Source organism: Nelusetta ayraudi, unplaced genomic scaffold (genome assembly GCF_046127955.1).
Source record: "Nelusetta ayraudi isolate G7.1 ecotype Tasmania unplaced genomic scaffold, CSIRO-AGI_Nayr_v1 ptg000048l, whole genome shotgun sequence".
In the NCBI taxonomy this organism is placed as follows: Eukaryota; Metazoa; Chordata; class Actinopteri; order Tetraodontiformes; family Monacanthidae; genus Nelusetta; species Nelusetta ayraudi.
In genome coordinates, this window is record NW_027466098.1 from 6,233,610 (window position 1) to 6,254,278 (window position 20,669).

The window sequence follows — 20,669 nt, forward strand, 5'->3', positions numbered from 1 at the left end:
TTCTTCTTCTTCTTCTTCTTCTTCTTCTTCTTCTTCTTCTTCTTCTTTTTTTGTCTCAGTGCATTGTTGTTGTTATGGTATAGACTTCCAGAGCTTTGTAACAAATACACACACAACCAGCCAATTTAACTGTGTAACATCTGAACTTCCAGGGAGATTTCACCACAGTTCAGGAAAGATACCTGAGAGCTGGATAAAGTTATCCCACCAGTGTTAAACAAGAGGGCGGAAGACAACAACTCGACAAGCTGGTAAAAAAAAAAGATGATTTGATTTGATACTGAAAAACTGAATTCAAGCTACAAAGCTAGGTGGTTGGGCAGGATGGTCAACATATATATAGTTGGTTGTTTTTTGTTTTTGTTTTTAAGGACACTGAATGTCAGTAGTCTTTAATTCTGTGAGTTGTATTTTTTTTTCCACCTAGTTCTAGGAATAGTTCTGAAAATAATCAGTTGGCTTGATTTACAACTTCCTGTATGATAGATTGCAACTTTGACAGACATGTACTTGAAGTGTAGTTTTAAATATGGCCTTTCTTCCATGTGAGAATGATGCAGACCACTAACAAGAGGCAATCACAGTGTTTGAACATCACTAGAAAAGATGCATACAGATTTAACGCAACGAGCTGAGTGCAGCAATCTTTCCCCTTTTTTCATTAGATGGAAGGTAAATCAATAATTACAGAGAACGCTCAGTCAAAAAAGAAAAGGCCTCCGTCTCAACAGTCCACTTCGAACTCAGAGGACCGTTTTGAGGTTCCCGTGGCAGGTACGTATAGAAGCACAGGAAGTCAGGTTATGAGGCCTTATTTCCTGTGAGGCTGCTCTAATACATCTGTTCTTAGTGGCATCCCTACTGAAGTTTAACTCTATTTATAGATGCAAGCAGGGAGGTCGACGTGCTCCTGTCACAATATGCTAAAGTATTAAGGTACTTCAGCTTTGTAAACATATTTTCAATACTATTGTTACTTTTACGCTCCATATCAAAATGTTTTTCTGGCTTTCTCTGTGAAATGAAGCATTACTCGAATGGTGTCTTGGCTACACAAAATTTAACATCAAGTTGGCCCGTCTAAAAATAAGCTGTTAACCTGTTAACCATAAAGACAGCCAATGTTGAAGCAAGAAGACCCAAAAGCAGAAATCACATACAGCATTGCAGAAAAAAGCTGTTTATTTCAAAACTAAAAACCTAGACTCGCCGCAAGTAATTTAAAAAAAAATGAAGAATTACAACAAAATCTGGCATAAAAAAGAGACTCACAGAGACCATTTAACTCAGACAAATGAAGACGGGGACTATTTAAACATGAAGGTAGAAACCAGTCAGGAGTGGGGTGAACAACAAGACACAGGTGAAAAATCATACACAATCACCAAAAGCAGGAAAACTCATCAACATAACACAAGGGAAGACAAAGACTATCAAAATAAAACAGGACGTTCAAACATATGGATTATTACACAAAATCAGTGTGCTGTTTAGAGGCCTGGTGCACACAGGCTCCACGTTTTCTTTGAAATGTTTCCAAGGAAACTTTTCTCATGTCTGTCCGAATGGTTCATTGCAGTGAGAGGACCACTGCAGACACCATGTTGATGAAGGAACTGGAAGGTGTCTTGGCAGACGCGAGGGATCTCGAGTCCTATCTAAAAGAGAAGAAGCAGCATCTCAGGCAAACGTTAGATGTCATTTCTGAGAAACTGCAGCGCTAGGTCTGCTCCATGATGGTAAAATGTGTTTGAGTTCATGTGATGCATTAGCGCAGAACTTAAGAATGCACAATGCTTTATGTAGTGTGAAGCTATGAAATGTTTATTGTTATCCTTCTATAGCTTGTTTATTTTTTATTTTTTATTTTTTTTTTTACAAAGTAATTAGCTTAGGTTATTACCTCAATTGTTGTACAAGCATTCTTTGGCATAAGTCTTCCTTAGGATCAGTAGCCTTCTATCTTGAGATAAGAGATAAACTGCTGACTTTATGTTGGGTGTGGTTATCCTGCAGCGGCTGCTGTTGTTATGTACTGACTAAATTATACTAGTAGAAAAATGAGAATCTCTCATTCTCATTTTTCTACTGATCAAGAAAATAAACACACCAAAACTGGACATTAAAAGTTATTAATATTTTTATTGTGTTTTCAGAGTAGAAATATATACATGAAGTTTTTAATAAAAACATTTGGTGCATTTTCAGCATGTGGATGCTTGTCCCCGGTCTGCTTATATCGCATCATTAAAACTCTTTCATACAATTGGACATGCCATGAGGTTGACCACGAGAGTCAGGCTTTATTTACAAACTCAATGAAATCAGTTTCACCGAGAGCCGCCGCAATCAGCTGATGGCTCATCTGATGTTCTTTTTTTTTTAGCTTGCTTATGTAATGATTGCTAATTTCTTGACCTAGCTACTTCCTCCTCATCTTCTTTAAGAACCTTCGCAACCCACCGCCAACGACTATTACTTACGAGCTTCTCCTGCTTACATAATGTGCTAAATCTCTCTCGTTACTGATAACCGTGTTGTTGGCAGTGAAGCGTTGGTTGGGTTACTGACTTGCCTTTGCACACATAAAAGAGCATGCAGGGAGATGAATGCTTGCTTTAGGTATTTGGCAGGTATTTAGGCATTTAGATAGTACTGCCATGATCATACAAAGAACTAAAACATGACTTTTCTTATTTACTTTTGTTAGGCTTTTACATAATAATGACTAAATGCATGTAAGACCTAACAGCTCACCATGTTTGGTCTTAGTGACCAGACCCTCATTAACTCTCTATCCTTTCAAGAGCCAATGGTGCCATCACTCCTCATTATGTCCTTTACTTTCTGTAGCACTGAAGGTCCCGTGGAAACCATAGGGGATGTTAACGGGCACCACAGCCCTGCCAAGCTCCTCAAATGTTTTGGCATCCAAAACCAGGAGGAATGTACTCTTGTCCTGAAAATTTTGAAAATGTGCATTTGACAATGTTTAAAACGTATTGCAGTCATTCCGAAAGATTTAATTAGATTACAGCTTAATTATTTGAAGTTCTGAACTTGACTAACCTTATTTGGGGTGATCACAACGGACAAGATGACCCCATCATCTTCCTCTTTGGCATTTGGGGAGGGCACAAACACCGGCTCTGATGGATAGAGGCCAGATTCTTCCCACACCTGCAACAAAATGACATGAATACTCCCAAGTCATGTACTGCCGTTCACACACAAAGTTTTTTTGTTTTTGTTTTTGTTTTTTTTGTAATTGCTATTTGTAATAGCAAATCAGTAATACTTTTTCTAAAACATTTCATACTGCATTATACAGCCAGAAATATTAGAATGAGATATACAGTAAACATAGGTCACCTTGATGCCTTTTCCATTGAGGTCAATCTTGATCAGTGTGTCTCCCACAAGATGTCTGAAGCCGCAGCCATAAAAGTAGCGGTAAGGGTGAGTGTTGCATTTGGTGTAATTTATCTGAGGGAATTCCAGACCTCCATACTGGTGAAGGTCCTCCCCATGAAGGTCTTCATGGGTGCAGAAGACCTGCAAATGAATAATCAAAACATGAGCGCGATGAATTCGCCTTTAAGTTTCTATAACCTCCAGTTGAAAGACAGTGTAAATCAAAACCTTAAAGAGGAAGTCTAATTCTTACTTCAAAACGTGTATTCAACCAAATGTCAAAACAATTTGAACATCAGCATATTTTTTTGTGTTGGTCACCCACCTTGTTTTTGGCAAATCTGACAGAACTGGCTGTACTGTTTGGTTGGTTGTTCAAGTTCTGGTTGTAGGGCGTGTCGTGGCTGATGTTGATCGGCAAAACAAAACGGCGCGGGAAGATCCTGCACATGGTGTTGTACACCTGATGGGATACGATAAGTCAGTTCCAAGTGCAGTCGCTTTTTATTGAACTCTTGATAATCTTGAATATTATTAATTCTCCGGCTTGATGGGACAAAAACATCAGTTGAACCCAGGGGAAAATGTCACACATTAACCCTGAAAAAGTGTCTCAAAGCTTGTTTCCCCTCACCTCATCTAAAGCTTCTCCAGACTTTCGCAGGTTCTGGATGTTGTAGTTAGTAATGGCCTGGCCATCATCAGAGGCACACATATCTAGAATCAGGAGGCCGTCCTCCTCGTATGCGTTGATTTGGTGGAAGGTTGACAGTGGCTTGGCAATGTACTTGGTGGCGCTTACCTTCAGGGCAAGATTAAAGAAAATAATAATTAGGAACCCATCTTTATCCATTGAAATGATACATTTCAGAATGATTCAGTTCATTGTTGAAGCCTTACCAATCCCGTCTTTTTGTTAATCAGGTGGAAGACAGTGTTGAGTTTAGGGAGCCACTCAAAGCCGTCGGAGATACTTTTCCCCCTCAGCTTGCCTGTCACAATCTTAAACAGGTCCATCTTGATGGGTTGCTCAATGAACACGATGTAGTTCTCTGTCATGGCTACAACATTGGAGTGGTTGCATTAGCCTCTGCTTCAAATTCCATTGACAATATTTTAGTACTTCCAGGCTGTTCCATACTTTACTGCCTGTATACCGATTGCAAAACTATGACTGATTAAAAGAAATCGGTCTACAAGTGAAATATTTGCGTAACAGTATCTAGATCAAGTGGGTCATTATAGAGAAATGATGAACACAAGAAGTCATATTAACAGGAAACGCCTGCTCACCAAAGCTGTGGTAATAGGAGGGTTTGCTCTTGTCCCCAGAAGGAATAGAGCACAGCACTTTGCTCCCTTCTAGGGTGTCATCAGCTGTTTCCTTGGTCGGGGGCACAACAATGATGTTGTAGTATGCTCCTGTCAGCACAAGCACAAAGTATGATTTGGCAAAAGGTTCTCAAACGCGACAGGTCTTTCTTTTATTGATCTGGTGTCTCTCCGGTACCTTTGGACGAGTAGGAATTCCCCATGTTGTACGTCGTTCCGTCCGGCTCAGTGTGAGGATGAGCAGTTGCACCATTTACGGCAATGAACTTGCTCCAGTCGACCTGTTAGGTTGCAAACAAAGAGTAGCTCGGTAAGGCAACCCACAGAAGAGTGACTCATCAGAATAATAATCAAACAAATAATCAACAAATCAAAGTGCATCTGACTTGTAACGTTACACCTTACCTTTTTAGTTGACTCCAGAGTCTCTGGGTCCACCTTGTGCATTACCGATGTTTCTGTGCTCACATAATAATCTCCTTTGTAGGTCACAAAGCTCACGTTGGCATTGTCTGTGGGCTCTAGAGGTGCAGAGAGAAGATAGTTACTTATCTCTGTTAATGCCAAGTATGCATGCGGAAGTGTTGACTACAAATCCTGATATACATGGCCCAATAACGGGACTTACTTGGCAATTCAAATCTCGACAGAAAGCGCTGAAAGAAGTTTTTGCACGGGTCCGGCATGGTGATGGTTCCAAACTCTGAAACTGCAATGCGGTTGTTCTCCTGGTTGGATTGGTAGCTGTCGCTGGCCAGGAAGCGGCTTTTGTAAATCACCTGACCCTTCGATATTTTGAACTGGTGCAAAAGAGCCATGCCATCGAACCAGTGGTTGAATCTTGTGGCAATGGAAGGAGCAGAGGGAAGCAGTCAGCTGGGCAGTTGATTTATCAGCCCTTCAAAGATGCACTATACTCACCTTTGGTTTCCAATCTCAAACTTTCCTGGTCCATTTCTCAGGAAATTTCCGCTGATCCATTCTGGAATTTTGCCAATGATGTGAGTGGTAATGGGCTCTGGAGTTTCATCCACCGAAGTCACAATCTTGTCAATGCAAGGCAGACCGTGCACATCTGTAAAGTGGTTAACCGTCTTTTCTTTTCTTCCCTTTGACTTGGATTTCTTAAGCGCTGTTGAAAGAACAGGGTAACGTGGTTGGAATTCACATTTCACATAAACAAAGACTTGTAATTAATTTGGGAAATGATTACCAGCTGAGTAAAATTGCTTACCTGTGGCATTGTTCTGTTGATGTGTGATTGAATCCATGGCGAAGGCTTTGTCTCCTGGTCAAGTGGCTGTCGGTACTTGTCATCTGTTGCATCTGTTTCAGCGAGGCTGGTCCTCAGTTTTATATGATGTTCATGGGTGCCCACCCCAGGCAGGGAGAAAAAGTGGTCACAGAGATGCTTGTGTAACCACCAAGAAACAGAAGGACTTTGTCATCAAAAGATAATACAAACGGTAACTTATTCACAGAGATAATCGCTCGTTTCTTCATGCAAATTTACCATAGCAGTCCTTTTCCTCAAGTATGTGTTTATAGTCTGTAATTAAAGCGTTGTGCTTCCATGCTAAATATGTTTGTGGTGATGGGCAATGCGGTTGGGTGGGGATGGGTAGGGACAATTTTTGCACAGTCATGCTTGCTATTTCTTTTTAACTTTGTACATTTTCTATATTTAAAATTGAAGCATTTGGGAATTTATTTCTGGGCGCTGGGATTTTCCATATGTGACATACCATTAACTGCCACGATATAAAAATCACTCATGACAAATATTGGAACTCTTGTAGCCTTAGGAAGGGTGCATAGAAAGGGGGCATTGTTAAGCTGACAGTACGAGAATAGCATCAGTTTGTTAGAGCTGGCATTTTTATCCAGGTCAGATCCACTTGTATTTTATTTTGGCGATATCCATAATTTAGCAGCCTTCAAGTTACATCCATAAAATGTTTTGTTTCTAATAAAATATTGAACTTGCTCACTTCTTCTTCTTCTTTTTTTCAAAGAATGGTGACACAGTGGGTTTGACTTCAGGCCTGTGACAGCAGGGAGAGGCTCCATTAGACTCCAGTGAGCCTGAGCACAGGAAGAAGTGGGTATGGAAAATGGATGGATGGATGAACATCATCAAGGTTTTCATAGTTTTTTGATACATTACCGAGAAGCAATGCCAATGCCGGGAACATTGATTCAACTTACAGTTTGTTTAGGTAAAACAAAAAACAGCTTTCTGAGTCAGACTTTCTTTTGAGTCAGACTTTTTTTATATTCCTCCACAGGCAGTGCTTTTGCATTCATGTTGCCACTTTTACCTTTTAGCAAACGGGAGGATACAATAAAATGACTTTGTAATGTGTGTCTCGAAAAGCGCGTTTGTATAATGTTTAACTTGCAGAGAAGGACGTAAAAAATGCATGATGTTGTTTTCAGTGGAATGTAGCTGTCTGGCTTCTTGCTGACATTGTTTTGGTTGATTGTCTGCAAAACCTTTGACATGTCATTTATTTGACCCAATTTCAGTGGCGTCTCAGTTAGAAATGCACTCTAAGCAAGTTGCGATGACACACACAATGACAAAGATTAAAAAGAAAACCAAGCAAAACAGCTTGTACCAAACATTTTTAGCACAGACAGAAATCAGGGATATAATCAGTTTACACCATTCATGAAGCAATAGGGGTTTGCAGTCAGTTCTCTTTATGCCTGAGGGTTTGGGAGTGTAATGGTAATTGACTAGGGAACATCAATACTGGTGTTATTTTTTTACTCTGTTTTTTTTTTAATTATTTTTATTCAGACTGGAGCCTCCACAAAAGTCTCTGCAGCAGGAACTTCTACTGCACACATTATATAAAACAAACACGGACATCACCAAAGTCACAGTTGGAGATTCTTCTTGAGAGTTTTTTAAATGAGAGGCAGACTTGATTTATCTTCATCTATATTGTTTATCTTTGTTTTATGTGTGTAATAAGACCAGGCTTGAGACAAAAGCATCCGCTATGATTGCACTCTGCAACTTGATAAGAGCAATTCAAACCAGCCGACTAAAATCTGTGAAGTGTTTGTGCACCGCTGAAACTCCAAATGCATGTACGCACTGCAAAGGCATGACAAGATAAAGACCGCGAACGGTGGCACCTTGGTTGCATTTCAGTTTTGTCGCAAGTCCATCTTGAAAGGCTTCACGATCACTCGTAATACAATGCTGCAAGATAGGTTTTCTTTTACAATATTACTTGATGTTTTGAAGTTCAGCTGATGCCGATGTGCTGTGAGATTCTAATTTAGGCCAAACCCCAGTATACCGGCAGTAACATTCATCTCTGATTTCCGATAACTTAACATTGGTATTTCTATTTTTTATTTTTTTTCATTTATTGCTGGAAAGAAAGGGAGCAACTTTTCCTTTGTTCTGTTTCAAAAAACAATTTCTAAAGTAAACCCTTTAAACAGGTGCCAAAAACGTCATTCTCTCAAACATCAGCAATCTATCATGAGCTGTTTCCTTTTCTGTGCTCGTGTTACGTACAAAAGTTTGACCATTGCCTCACCCCATTGAGAGATTCAGTTGTAGTTGACAGCTGGGATAGGCTCCAGCAGACCCCCGTGACCCTGAGCTCGGGACTAAGCGGGTATGGAAAATGAATGAATGAATGAAATATTTCACACACAAAAATGCAGACAAACAACTAAAGCGGGAAGAATAACCTGCATCTTGACTCCCATTTCCTGCTCGGCCTGGAACATGGTGCTCTGAAGTTGAATAGTTGGATTGTGCAACGGTTTAGACGGATTTTATGGAGTCAATTAGTTGTTCTCTTTTCTGTGGAAACCCCAACCGTCAACAGATGTTTTTTTGTTGCCGTTGTCGTTCGAGCAAACTGAAAATGTCCTTTTTTTGTCATTCCACCAATATGCATCATGTCACGATTACTCGATTCATCTCTCTTTTGTCGACACGCGCAAATCAAGGCAAAAAAAAAAAAAAAAAATCTGGAAGTTTGCGTGTTTACGGAGGGACCTTTGGTCGCTGTGCTTACAAGTACGAACTCAGTGACAGCAATTAGAAACGCAGGCCTCGGGACAATTTAGAACCCTGTGTGCCACTTTAAAAGTATTAACCCACAAAGAGCCACATAATGAGGACTGATCCAGTAGTACTTCTGGATACCCCTGTTCAAAGCAATACATTCAGTGCAGGTGGTGTAAGAGGTGTGACCTCATCTCTGTGGCAACCATTATCTGTCATTATCAAATACATGCTGGTTGTGAAAGGGGTGTAACCCCATGACAAGAAAACATTATTTTTTTAAAATAATAAATTGTTTCTCCGTCTGTGGAATTAAGTGATGAAAGCATCACCGCAACAACATTTTCCTCATCGCTGCAACAAATTCACCAAAGGCTGCATGCTAGTGAAGCGGTTAGCAGGGTTCACAACGTTGCCTGACTGAACCTGCCTGCGCGGAGTCCACGTCATCTCTCCGTGTCTGTGTGGGTTCTCTCTTTTGGGTTCTGTCCAGGTACTTTGATTTCCTCCCACAATCCAAAAACCTGAACGTCAGGAAAATTGACAGCTAATGTTTTGTCTTGAGAGTGTGCACCATGATTCCATCCGGCCGTATCTGAAGCCTCATAATAGGCGAGGCTTATCTTGTGAAACACTGCACTGTAGTAGATTGGCAGGATGACAGTGTGTCTGTGACCTCATCACCTTTTCGTGACTTGCTTTATGGTTTTCCCCTTTATCTGCCATGACTGCGGTCATGCAGAGTTTATCTCTTTGCTGATGATAATTCTCTTTTTTTTTTTTTAGTAAAGATTACCAACACCAAACTCAATATTGTATTCCAATACAAGGTCAGCGACTTTTATCGACAACTTCCAACGCAACACTGACAAGTGATGATATGTCATTGTATAAGAACCTTTTAAGTAAAACAGCTTTGGCTTTTGTCATGGTAATGATCCACTTTGTAGTTGTTTTACACTTGAAAAGCGCCCTCTACCTCCCCCCCCCCCCCCCCCCTACCTCCAGTCTGCATCGTCCTCCCCAGTGCTTGGGGGAATGGCCTGTCTATAAATACCGCACTGTTCTTCAGCTTTCAGCTTGTCTCTAAACTTTTAACTTTGCCTGCTGTTTCATGCTTTGGCAGAATGTTTCAGAGCAATTTTCCCACTGTTCAGCTGACTGATACAGCTTAAAAACCACACGGATGAGCTTCGGGGAGCCAGACAAAACAAGCGGCCTTGTGGGACAAAAACAGGGAGAAATTTTAAATCTGCGTTATCATGGTGACAGATTTCGAATCTATTCAGTCCATCCAAAAAATTATGCCACCAACATCACTGATGAGTTCACATTTTGGAAACTGAACAAAAATGTTTTTAATCCATCCTTTTTTTTTAATACCTGCGTTCCTCTTTCGCTGTCATAGGGCGAAGGCAGGGTGACACCCTGGACAGTTGGCCAGTTCATCGCAGGGCCACTTTAGAGACAAAGACAGACAAACAACCACTCACTCCAACCAATCACTCACCACCCCTACGGACATTTTAGAGTTCCCAGTTGACCTCGCATGCATGGTTTTGGACTGTGGGAGGAAGCCGGAGAACCGGGGGCCCGTTGCACGAAACTAGGATAAGGGATTAAGCCGGGATATGTTGGTCATCCTGGATGTAGTTATCCGTGATCCGGTTGCACAAAAGTAGGATAGGTGGAAGAGCAACATGTTATGGTATAAATTACCATGGAGATTTATTCTGTGGAGTGAACCTGCTCCAGACCAGGCTAAATTCTAGGATCTATTTAATCTCACCCTGTATTTCAGTAAACAGTCGCCACCAACGGAAACCAATAATTATTCCACTGAACACTACACATTGTTACCACATTCAACGAGACTCACTGTCATTATTTCAACGTTTGGAATAATTTAATTATATCATTTCAACTTTTGGAAACATTTAATTTCAATCATTATAGAGAAATTAGTTGAGATAATGTTGCAATCATTTGATAATTTGTTACATAACTTATATTTTACCACGCATCATATATAAAAATACACATCCCATATAAACATGAATACACATCAAAGAGTAACATGACGTTCTTTTTTGTGACAGTGTCTCCAATAATTGATCATGCACCCTGGCTACTTGGCCAAATGGTTAGTGCGCATGAGTATCACCTGGGAGTCTGGGGTTTGAAGCCCGCCCAGGCCCTTTGCGTCTTGCCACATTTATTGAGGTTTCTATTTACACCTCACAAGCTCATTAGTTTATTATCACTGTACTTTTTTTTTCAATTCAATGTTATGATATCTACTACCTTAAAGAATAGATATTTCAACTGTTCCCTCTTCTCACATTTTATTACTATAAAGTGTTTTAATATTTCCGAGAAGTTGCATTTCATGGTACATTAAGTGCATTTCTTCTAACCTTATGAATGATGCCCGAGTTTCAACTTCCAACCAATCATAGCACCAAGGTAGGATTACAGATAAAAAACGTTCATCTCTTTTTAGGTCAAAAGGTGCATACATGAAACAAACAGACACCATCATAATTCAATTGACCTTTATTTATTTTAAGATGTGTCATGTTCTTGGAGCTGGGAGAGGAAAGGAGAATAATTATTATTACATTTTTGTTCCAGTCAGCATACAGTGTGCATTGAAAGTATGACTCAGCTCTAATTCAAGTTTTTTTTTTTTCTTCTTCTTTTCTTTTTCTCCATTTCAAGGTTGAGTTTTCTTATTGTTTTCCTTTTTATTTCGGACTCTTATAAAATGTCTGCAGTCTTTACCTTCTTGTATTGTATGCCCAAATCAGCCAGTTGCATTTGCTGCTGTAGATGTTGGGCATACAATTGTCTGATAACTTATGAGTTCTGTTTATTCATGACAAAGCACAGTGGCAATTTTGCATAATGGAAATTTCCTTCCATTAATTCCCATTATGTTGCCAGGATGGCTCTCTCCATACACAGCATCTGAGTCCTGTTACACAAATGAAATTTTGTGTGGGCACCAAATGATGCTAAAACAAAAGGTGAGCAGGCACCTTCTGCATACAATGTACACTTGTGTATCTTAAATATTAGTTAGGGTTACCATTGTTTCGTTCTTTCTTTTATACAATCAGGCAATCTTTGTAGATACGCTACCTTTATTGTATGGCTGCTAGTTATCACAGTGCTCATCAGGTAAAACAACCGGAACTCAACGTCATCAACTCTTACGAGATGTCTCTACATATTGCATGGACCTTGGCTGCCATCTAGTGGTTAACTCTCGTAACAACCATGTTGCAGACCACACGACGCTGAACTTCAGCGTCGTTTGTGCAGACATTATAGCTGTTCAGCCGGGATACGTGGGAATATCGACCACGATATTATATGAGATGTATATCTCTCCCGGGACTGGCGGAATTGGTGAGACTTGTTTATTTTTTGGTTATTGTAGTGAATGTTGTTTGATGTATGTAATGAGTGGGGAAGAGACTTATAACTGTCATTGTGCATGTGTTAATGTAAATGCATTCAGAGAAATGCTTTTGTTGTTTTCTTCTCTCTTATTAAGTCTTGAATTGTTATTTCCCCACCAAATTAGTGTGTACACTGAATATATGAAAATGTAGCTCATACAACAAATGCATCAACTCATACAATTGAAATTGTATTGACAAGGTTCTGTTTAGCCGAACAACGAGCCAGAAACATCTCCTGTTCTGGTAGGAGGTTCTGGCAACCTTCTTTCCTATTTTTCTCACCTTCTGTGTGGTTTCCCGATTCTTTCTTTTTTTTTTTTCCTCTTCTTTTTTTTTTTACACACACAAATACACCCATACATGGACACACCCTCAGCCATCGGTAGCAGCAAACTCTGGATTCGAGTTGGATTCCCATAGCATGGCTGGCTGAGGAATTAACTGTTAATGTATGTGAACTATGACACGCGGCGCATAGCTGATCTTGGTTGTGAATATTGTTATTCTTGTTTGGATTCTGTTTTGTTTATTGCACTGTATATATATTGCACAATTTATCCCATTAATATATGGTGTCAACCGCAAAAGAAATAGTGTGTGTGTGTGTGTGTGTGTGTGTGTGTGTGTGTGTGTGTGTGTGTGTGTGTGTGTGTGTGTGTGTGTGTGTGCGTGTGTGTACCATTACCTCCTCGAGACAAACTTCTCTTCTGATTTTACTAACTGCGTATTGGTTACACTATGCAGCGACAGTGCTAACTGCACCACCGTGTGGCCCGTGTTTGTAATATAATAATAACAATAATGATAATAATAATAATAATAATAATAATAATAATAATAATAATAATAATAATAATAATAATAATAATAATAATAATAATGATAATAATAATAATGATAAATTAATATAAATGTAAAATAGGTTTATGTTTCAGCCTGATTGGCAGTAGATCCTCATACAGAATTGGTAATGATTAATTTATTCATTAGTAATTCGCCAGGATACTTTCTTATTTGACCAGATTCTTCTTCGGCTTCGTCTTCGTCGTCTTCGTAGTAGTAGTAGTAGTAGTAGTAGTATTTGAATACAGCACGTAAGGCACAACCTGCTGACTGCAAAAGATAAAAAACGTTTCCCAAGTGTCTGCTGTGCCCTGGAGAGTTTCCCTTTTCGCTGGCGCCATCTAGTGACTGACTAGCACCATTTTTTTTTTTTTTTTTTTTTTTTCTCTCTCTCTCTCTCTCTTCCGTCAATATTCAGAATATTAAGAGAGGGAGGCGTGCGCTCACTCACTGTCTGGCGCGCAATAGAGATCGGACGTACCCGCTGATGACTTCTGGCAGCTACTAGCCGGCGTAAATGATAAATGAATTGTTGTTCTCAATGCTTAATCGGGGGAAATCGAAACTTCTCTGGCTCATTAATTTCCTTTGTGACGTCGTCATCGTGCAGGAGAAAGCGCGCGCGAGAAGGAGAAGCCCGCACCTCGGTTCTCTCTTTGGTTAGAGCACACAGGTAAGCTGTCAGACATCGGCCTGGGCGTCGGACCTGCCGGAGTTGCGCTCCCCAAAGTCGATACTTCGATCAAAAGTAACGATTCATTCATGATTCTACGATTCGGACGTTTTTGCCCTCGCCCTCTCTCGTTTTTGTTTTAGTGTTTTGTTTATTATTATTATTATTATTGTGTTGTTGTTGTTTTTTTTAGCCTTTCACTCTTTTTAAAAGAGTGGGCCACTCTTAAGGTGGAGTCCTCAACTTTAACTGGAGTCCTCCCTCTTTTGTCTTAATGTCTTTATGATGGCTGACAGATTTTGCTTGTGACCAGACTGTGTGAATCACACAAGTCGGTTCAGGCCCTACCTGTTGATTGCTTTCATATATATATGTATATATATATATATATATATATATATATATATATATATATATATATATATATATATGTATATATATATATATATATATATATATGTATATATATATATATATATACATATATATGGAATGGCTAGGAAAGGCTCATGTTCTTTGTGTGTATGTGCATGCGCGCATGTGCACGCTCGCGTATGTTATGCCCACACCTTACCTGGTTGTATTGTTGTATTGTATTGTTTCCGATCAGGTCCACGATGGCTACCCATGACGACGACATCCCTGTTAGTTTCCTCTGCGCAACTGACACAGCGATCTACTTTGAAGGTGAAACCTCTTTTTTTTTGCCCCCCCGCCCCCCTGCAGCTAGTTGGTGAATTTACTCTCAGAGGTGGATCAAATAACTGGGTTAAGTTCATGCTGTCTTTTCTTACAATTATCTCGTTGGTTCTTTTGTGTCAGATATAGATTTTAAGGTTTTCGTTTAACTGACATGTTCTTCCACCTTTGTCAAGGTGTCACGTGATGTTGGTGTGTGTTTATTTAAAGGGAGGGTGGGTCTCGCCCTCCGCTGTCCCCTGCAGGATGCTGCTCGCGCTCACCTGGAGCAGCATCCTGAAGGGGGCGAACGGAAAGCGGAGGGCATGAGTCATGCCAAGCAAGGCCCACCTTACCAGTGCACGCTGAAAAAAAAAAGATTTTTACACAACCAAACGCACAATTTTCAGGAAATTTGAGATAAATTTAAAAAAACATCCATGTCAGGTCAATTGAACGCTCTAAATTGTCCATAGGTGTGCATGTGAGTGTGAATGGTTGTTTGTCTGTATGTGGCCCTGCAATGAACTGGCGACTTGTCCAGGGTGTCACCCTGCCTTCGCCCTAAGATAGCTGGGATAGGCTCCAGCAGACTCCTGTGGCCCTGAATAGGAATAAGCGGGTATAGAAGATGAATGAATGAATGAATGAATACATTAGTGGTTCTCAAAGTGAGGTCCAAGGACCACCAGAGGTCACAGAAAGCCCAAACCCCTATGCCTATTGTTGTTGTAATATATACAAATATATAAAATATAAACTGTTCTTTATTACAAAAGTGCAAAATGCAAATTATCTGAACTTTAAATATCAAAAAAACACACTATATAATATAAAACAATTAATGGTGGAAATAAAATAGTGGAAATAAATATTGTCAGATGAAATAAAAAATGTATAGCTTTTCATACAAGCAATTTATAAGTATTATTATCATTAGGCTATTATTATTATTATTATTATTCTTTGACTGTCAGTCATAGGATTCATCATGGCTTAATTGTTACCCTAGTTAGCTGTGTTAGCCCCAACCCTGACCTGGGCAAAGTACGGCCCGCGGGCCACATCTGGCCCGTTGTGTGTCTGTCCCCTGTCCGGTCATAAATTACACGAGCTACCGGTCGATCGCGAAGGTAGTTTGCCCGCGTCGCATGGAGAGACAGAGTCGCGACGATACTTCCGCTGGTCCGCGGGACTTCAGCGCTATTTCCCACAACAACTCTTCTTCATTGTTGTCCGCACAGGCAAGTTTTGGCAAGTTTGCAAGCTGTAACCAAAAGTGTGACGTGATGAGTATCGCTAGTCGCGCGGTACGTGCTCAGGTGCAGGCTGAAGGCAGATGGGGCGGGGTCCCACAGGGGGGGGGGGGGGGGGGGGGGGTCTGCTGCTGCGGTGTCATGTCATTGCAAATTGCGCATTGTTGTCGTTGCTGTGGTGTACATTCTGGCAGCCCTAGGGGCCCCCCCTAAGTGGCCGGGGCCCCCAAGAAACTGCCTGGCTTGCACGTACGCAAGCGCCGCCCTAGGGCACGGACCTGTCAAATCTTCGCGGGTGGGTCACGCCTTTCATAGGCATCAGCTAAAGACGAGGCACACAAATGCGTCACGAGACACTCTGGCGACGGTGGAAGAACATGCCGAAACATGTCAGGGACATGAAAACCTGACCAAGGTGATGATGCAAAGCACTTTCCCGACTGGGATAAAATCGTGTTGTTGTTGTTTTTTTGTCACCGCATAGCGTCAACATTAGATCAGATGTAAACATCTTTGATCGGATACAGTGAATGTTTTTGTTTGTTTGTTTGTTTGTTTGTTTTACAGTTTCGATCTTTCCCCTTGAGTGCGGGGTGGTTAGGTTTAACCTTCTGCCACCTTCATTCGTGATTTTGAAAGAGTAGAAACTGATCAGAATTTGATTGAAGTATCATTGAATTAAAAGTAGATTTGATTAATTACCGTCATTCTATACAATATGAAGCATACCGAATTTTCACATAATCCTTCCTTCTTCTTTTTTTTTTTAAAACAAATCCTGGATTGCTGTCTTGTCCATGGTTTACTTTAAAGTCACTGTGACAGGTAAGTTATAGTCTGTGCAATTTGAACAAAGGTGATAACATTTTATAGAATGTACATATTGCTTTGTACAAGGTGTAGAAAAAAATAATTATGAAGGTTATTATTATTATTATAAGAACAACAATAATAATAATAATAAAATAAAAAGAAAGAAAGCATAAAACCAACAGTAAAACATAAATAATAAAACAACACAACCCAAGAGCAATGAAGAAAGAAATAATAACTTTAATGCAATGTATTCACCAACAACACCCTTTTAGTTGAATTGATTTGTGAACAAATGGAAATATCCTAAAGTTTTAACAATGAATACACTAGGAGAAAAACACAAAAGCATTAAAGATGCTAAAATCCATCTTCTATACCTGCTTTCTCCTGCACTCAGGCTCACAGGGTTTTGCTGGAACCAATCCCAGCTGTCTAAAGATGCCAGAATCTTGCTTGCAAATGCTTTCACTAACGAGTTACTGAGTAAACCGACTAAAAGGTGTAGAGCGGTCCGATCCACAACTTGCTGTCAAATGTAGACATTTTTAGAAATACTCTGGAGTACTACTGGAGTGTTGAGTCACTGCTTCCAATTGAGTTGTCGCCTGCCCAGTCTCAACTTATACATGGATGAACATGTGTGCTGTCTCCATGCCTGAAGTCTTGTCAAGTTGTCCGTCTGGATGGTATATACAAGGCCAGAGAAAAAGATACTAATTGGCTTAGGAATTTGTTTCCTTCAACAAACGAATAATACCCATGTAGTTCATCGTTTGCATTGCCTTTGTGAATATTTCTACTATTTATCTTTTCATCAATTGCCATTTGCTCTTTGGTGACTGCTAAAAAAATACTTTTCTTTCAAACTCACTTAAGACATGAAAATTATGAGTATACGAGCTTAACTATGAAACATAGTATAACGATAATAAATATAATTTGGTGTTTTCATATAAACCTTTTTATAATAGTATATTGACACCTGTAGAACTCTTATTATGTTATTGGCCAGTTATTACATTATATTTTTACTGGATTTTAGCAGGTCATTGTGTCTCAAGACGTTCCCTAATAAACATCTGCTGGAGTATCATTCTGGCTTTTGTGTTTCCACACAAAGTTGATTGTTGATTATGTCACGACTGTGTAATGTACAGGTTTCTGTTTTCCAATTGCAGGTTTGGCTGAAGACAGCTTCACGATATCCAATGGTTTGACCATGAAGATTTTCAAAAGCCGCGACATGTTTCTGACTGTAAAAGATACACAATTGCAAACATCAGACGAGTTTGGTAAGATGCTGTGACATACTCCAAACTCATTCCGCTTTGAATGCCTGACTATTAATAGTATGAAGAAAAGAAGACAGACAAGATGAACATAGAACTGTAGCTACTGTTAATTTACATTTAGGTAGAAATTCTTAAATTCTTAAATAAATAAGTGTCTGTTCTAATTTTTTCACTTTCTGTTTAATTTTAGTAAAAAGTGAAAGAATCCTGATCTATTTCTAAACAAAAATCCCCTCAATTTTGTATTAGCATTGATATTCATGCAAGACAAGCAGAACAAGTTGACGGTCTAAGCAAGTTTCTCATTTTGAGGAATTGATACCACCAAGTACTGGCATATCTTCATTACGATGCCCACACTCCAGCCTCTTATTTCACAAATACTGTCAGAAGAATTTAGGAAGTGTTTTCCGATATTTTAAAGAATTTAACACGGAAGTAGCTGAGCACACACATTGGAAATGATGCAATGTGATATTTCATTTCAGATTGCGCCAGTCATACTTTGCATTGGTTTTTTGGGGTCATTTTTATAAAGTCAACGTGGCACAGTAATGCTATGACATTCTTTTAAAACGACACCGGTACAGGTGAGACCTTGTTACAGGACGTGCAGACTGTTTGAGATGTTGGTAAGAAAAAAAAAAAAAAGTAGAAACTGGGTGACAGTTAAATTTGGATACATGTACTGTGACTGCCACATGTAAATGATGCTTGTGCTGTGTTGTTGTCATGTATGTTCAGTGTTTCTGGGTTCTGTGAATTGTGATTGGTTTTTATACTGTGTACTATGAATGTACTGTATGTACATTTACATGTCTGTGTAGTAATGACAGACATGCCAACAGAATGACAGAATTCCTCAGAGAATGTTAGGGTTACATAGAGTTAGGCTAACCCTAGGCTAACCCTAACCCTATGATGGAAGTGACTGTCACGACCAGCAGTGACTCTTGTAGGGCAAACCGTAGACACCGCAATATCTCAGACCTCATGGCTGCTTCATAACGGCTCTACAGTGATTTCTGTTCAGCGTGGCCCTTGTATATCTATGTGCAAAAAATAGCACATGGTCACTAAATAATTTAAAGTAACTTCTATGCTAAAAGATGCATTATTCAACGTCGAAGCGGCTTTGGCATTGATGAAAACGACAAGCGCAAACACTTGCAGGCACACGCAGCCGATAGAAAAAATATTATTCGTGTCGTCTCCGAACAACGATGATCCCCACTCATCCTGTGACATGTCGCACGTGTCTCTCGCTTCTCTTGTCTTTTGCCAGAAGACAAATTCTGCATCCAGCCTTACCGGTGCTCGGAGACCAATAAATCAGGCAAGGCGGTGATGCTCTTCGTCAATCAAGAAGACGTCAAGAAGAAAGTGGTGTTCTGCAAAGACCGCCGCGAGGTCTCTCTCGATAATTTGGTGAGCGCGCCTGCCGTCCAGGCCTTTTGTCACGCAGGGCCCAGTTTTAACCATCGAGAGCACGTGTGGTGCATATGCATTCGGGATGGCTCCAAAATCCACTTACCTTTTTTTTTGGGGGGGGTTCGGGGTTGGCCCGATTGCAGTTCTGATGGCGCGTTTGCCAGGTAGTAGAAACAAACGCGTCGCTTCAGAAGAAACACATCTGCTCGGCTCGTGCACAAAGTGAAAGGATGCCAGTCAGACCTAATATAAAACGGGCCTGGCTGACGTCCTCAACCTGGCGGCTCCGTTTTAAATACCAGCGTTTATTGCCACGACTGGTCAATAATTAAGACACTTTCACCCCTGTTGACTGCCATGATGTTAATCAATACAAGAACTGGCGGGTATATTTTAAATTGGTTGATGTAGACGATGATAATGTTTAACATTGTAATCCTTTTGTCATTGTGTGTGTGTGTGTGTGTGTGTGTGTTACAAGCACAGTGCCGAGGCGTTGTGCAGGCGCATATCACTGTCTTACAGACGTGGCAAAAGTGTTCACATTTTGCACTTAAGTAACAGTACAGATAATTGTGTAAATACTTTAATAAAAGTCAAATCACTCATCTCACTCTTTTATTCAAGTAAAAGGAATAAAGTGCAGGTTCTGAAATCTGAAAACTTTTTGGCCACTAACTAAACAATGCATTCTTTCCTGTGTGTGTGTGTGTGTGTGTGTGTGTGTGTGTGTGTGTGTGTGTGTGTGTGTGTGTGCGCACGCAGGAAATTCCAAAAGATATTGAAGGCAACGAACACAAGGCTATATTCTACCTGACACCAATATCGAGTGTGAAGTACATGTTTGAGTCATCGTTGTATCGCTCTCATTATCTGGGATTTGATGACAACGGCGGTGAAGATCATGAAACTTTGATCCTGCGTCACAAAGCCGAGGACGAAGTCGACGAGAGGTGCAATATTGAATTGGAGGAGTGCTGAACTGCAGTAAACGTGACTGTTTGACACCAAGCAGTTGGATTCTCCAGAGAAAGTAATGTTTCTCCGTGTTGTATTTTTCAATAATAAAAACAATCAAAAATATTCAAATAGGATTTATTGAATTGCAGATGTAATTTGTTTTATACTGTAAATTGGCAAATGTGCATTCACAATTAACGTTTAAAAAAAAAAAAAAAACCCTGCGTATTGTGAAATATGAAAACTAACTTTAACCAAGTGAATAATGAACATGATCTTAGCACACTGGCAGCAGACAGTCAGCGCACCTCTGAGGTGTCAACAACACAGACAGCACAGGTTTTACGTCACCTATTTTTTTTTTTTAAACTTCACTAAATTTGAACCAGCAGTTAAAGCCGCATGCAGAAATCTTTGTGTGCGCCTAACAATCACATACGCCACGACAACGTTTTTCAAGAT

General features: G+C 40.0%; 2 protein-coding genes across 8 annotated transcripts; one reads left to right on the forward strand and one right to left on the reverse strand.

Annotated features, from left to right (window-relative positions):
• Positions 1 to 1,848: 1,848 nt before the first annotated feature.
• On the reverse strand, positions 1,849 to 6,219 carry bco2b (beta-carotene oxygenase 2b). The gene is made up of 12 exons (XM_076035899.1): positions 5,981 to 6,219; positions 5,668 to 5,878; positions 5,375 to 5,586; positions 5,152 to 5,267; positions 4,925 to 5,027; positions 4,708 to 4,836; positions 4,315 to 4,475; positions 4,049 to 4,216; positions 3,740 to 3,877; positions 3,373 to 3,555; positions 3,070 to 3,180; positions 1,849 to 2,959 (listed from the first exon to the last, which is right to left on the reverse strand). The coding sequence occupies exons 1-12, from the start codon at positions 6,015 to 6,017 to the stop codon at positions 2,822 to 2,824; spliced, it is 1,707 nt and encodes a 568-aa protein (XP_075892014.1). The 5' UTR covers positions 6,018 to 6,219; the 3' UTR covers positions 1,849 to 2,821.
• Positions 6,220 to 13,525: 7,306 nt separating this feature from the next.
• Positions 13,526 to 20,571, forward strand: LOC142895120 (uncharacterized). 7 transcript variants are annotated; one of them, XM_076035906.1, is made up of 7 exons: positions 13,537 to 13,614; positions 13,712 to 13,774; positions 14,385 to 14,461; positions 16,522 to 16,533; positions 17,703 to 17,816; positions 19,102 to 19,244; positions 20,013 to 20,571. In XM_076035906.1, exons 3-7 carry the CDS (start codon positions 14,392 to 14,394, stop codon positions 20,226 to 20,228), a joined length of 555 nt encoding a protein of 184 aa, XP_075892021.1. In that variant the 5' UTR covers positions 13,537 to 13,614; positions 13,712 to 13,774; positions 14,385 to 14,391; the 3' UTR covers positions 20,229 to 20,571. The 7 variants fall into 7 exon arrangements, with proteins under 7 accessions (XP_075892016.1, XP_075892018.1, XP_075892020.1 ...); XM_076035901.1 differs by having other exon boundaries at positions 13,526 to 13,774; positions 19,105 to 19,244; XM_076035905.1 differs by having other exon boundaries at positions 13,529 to 13,849.
• The last annotated feature ends 98 nt before the right edge of the window (positions 20,572 to 20,669 follow it).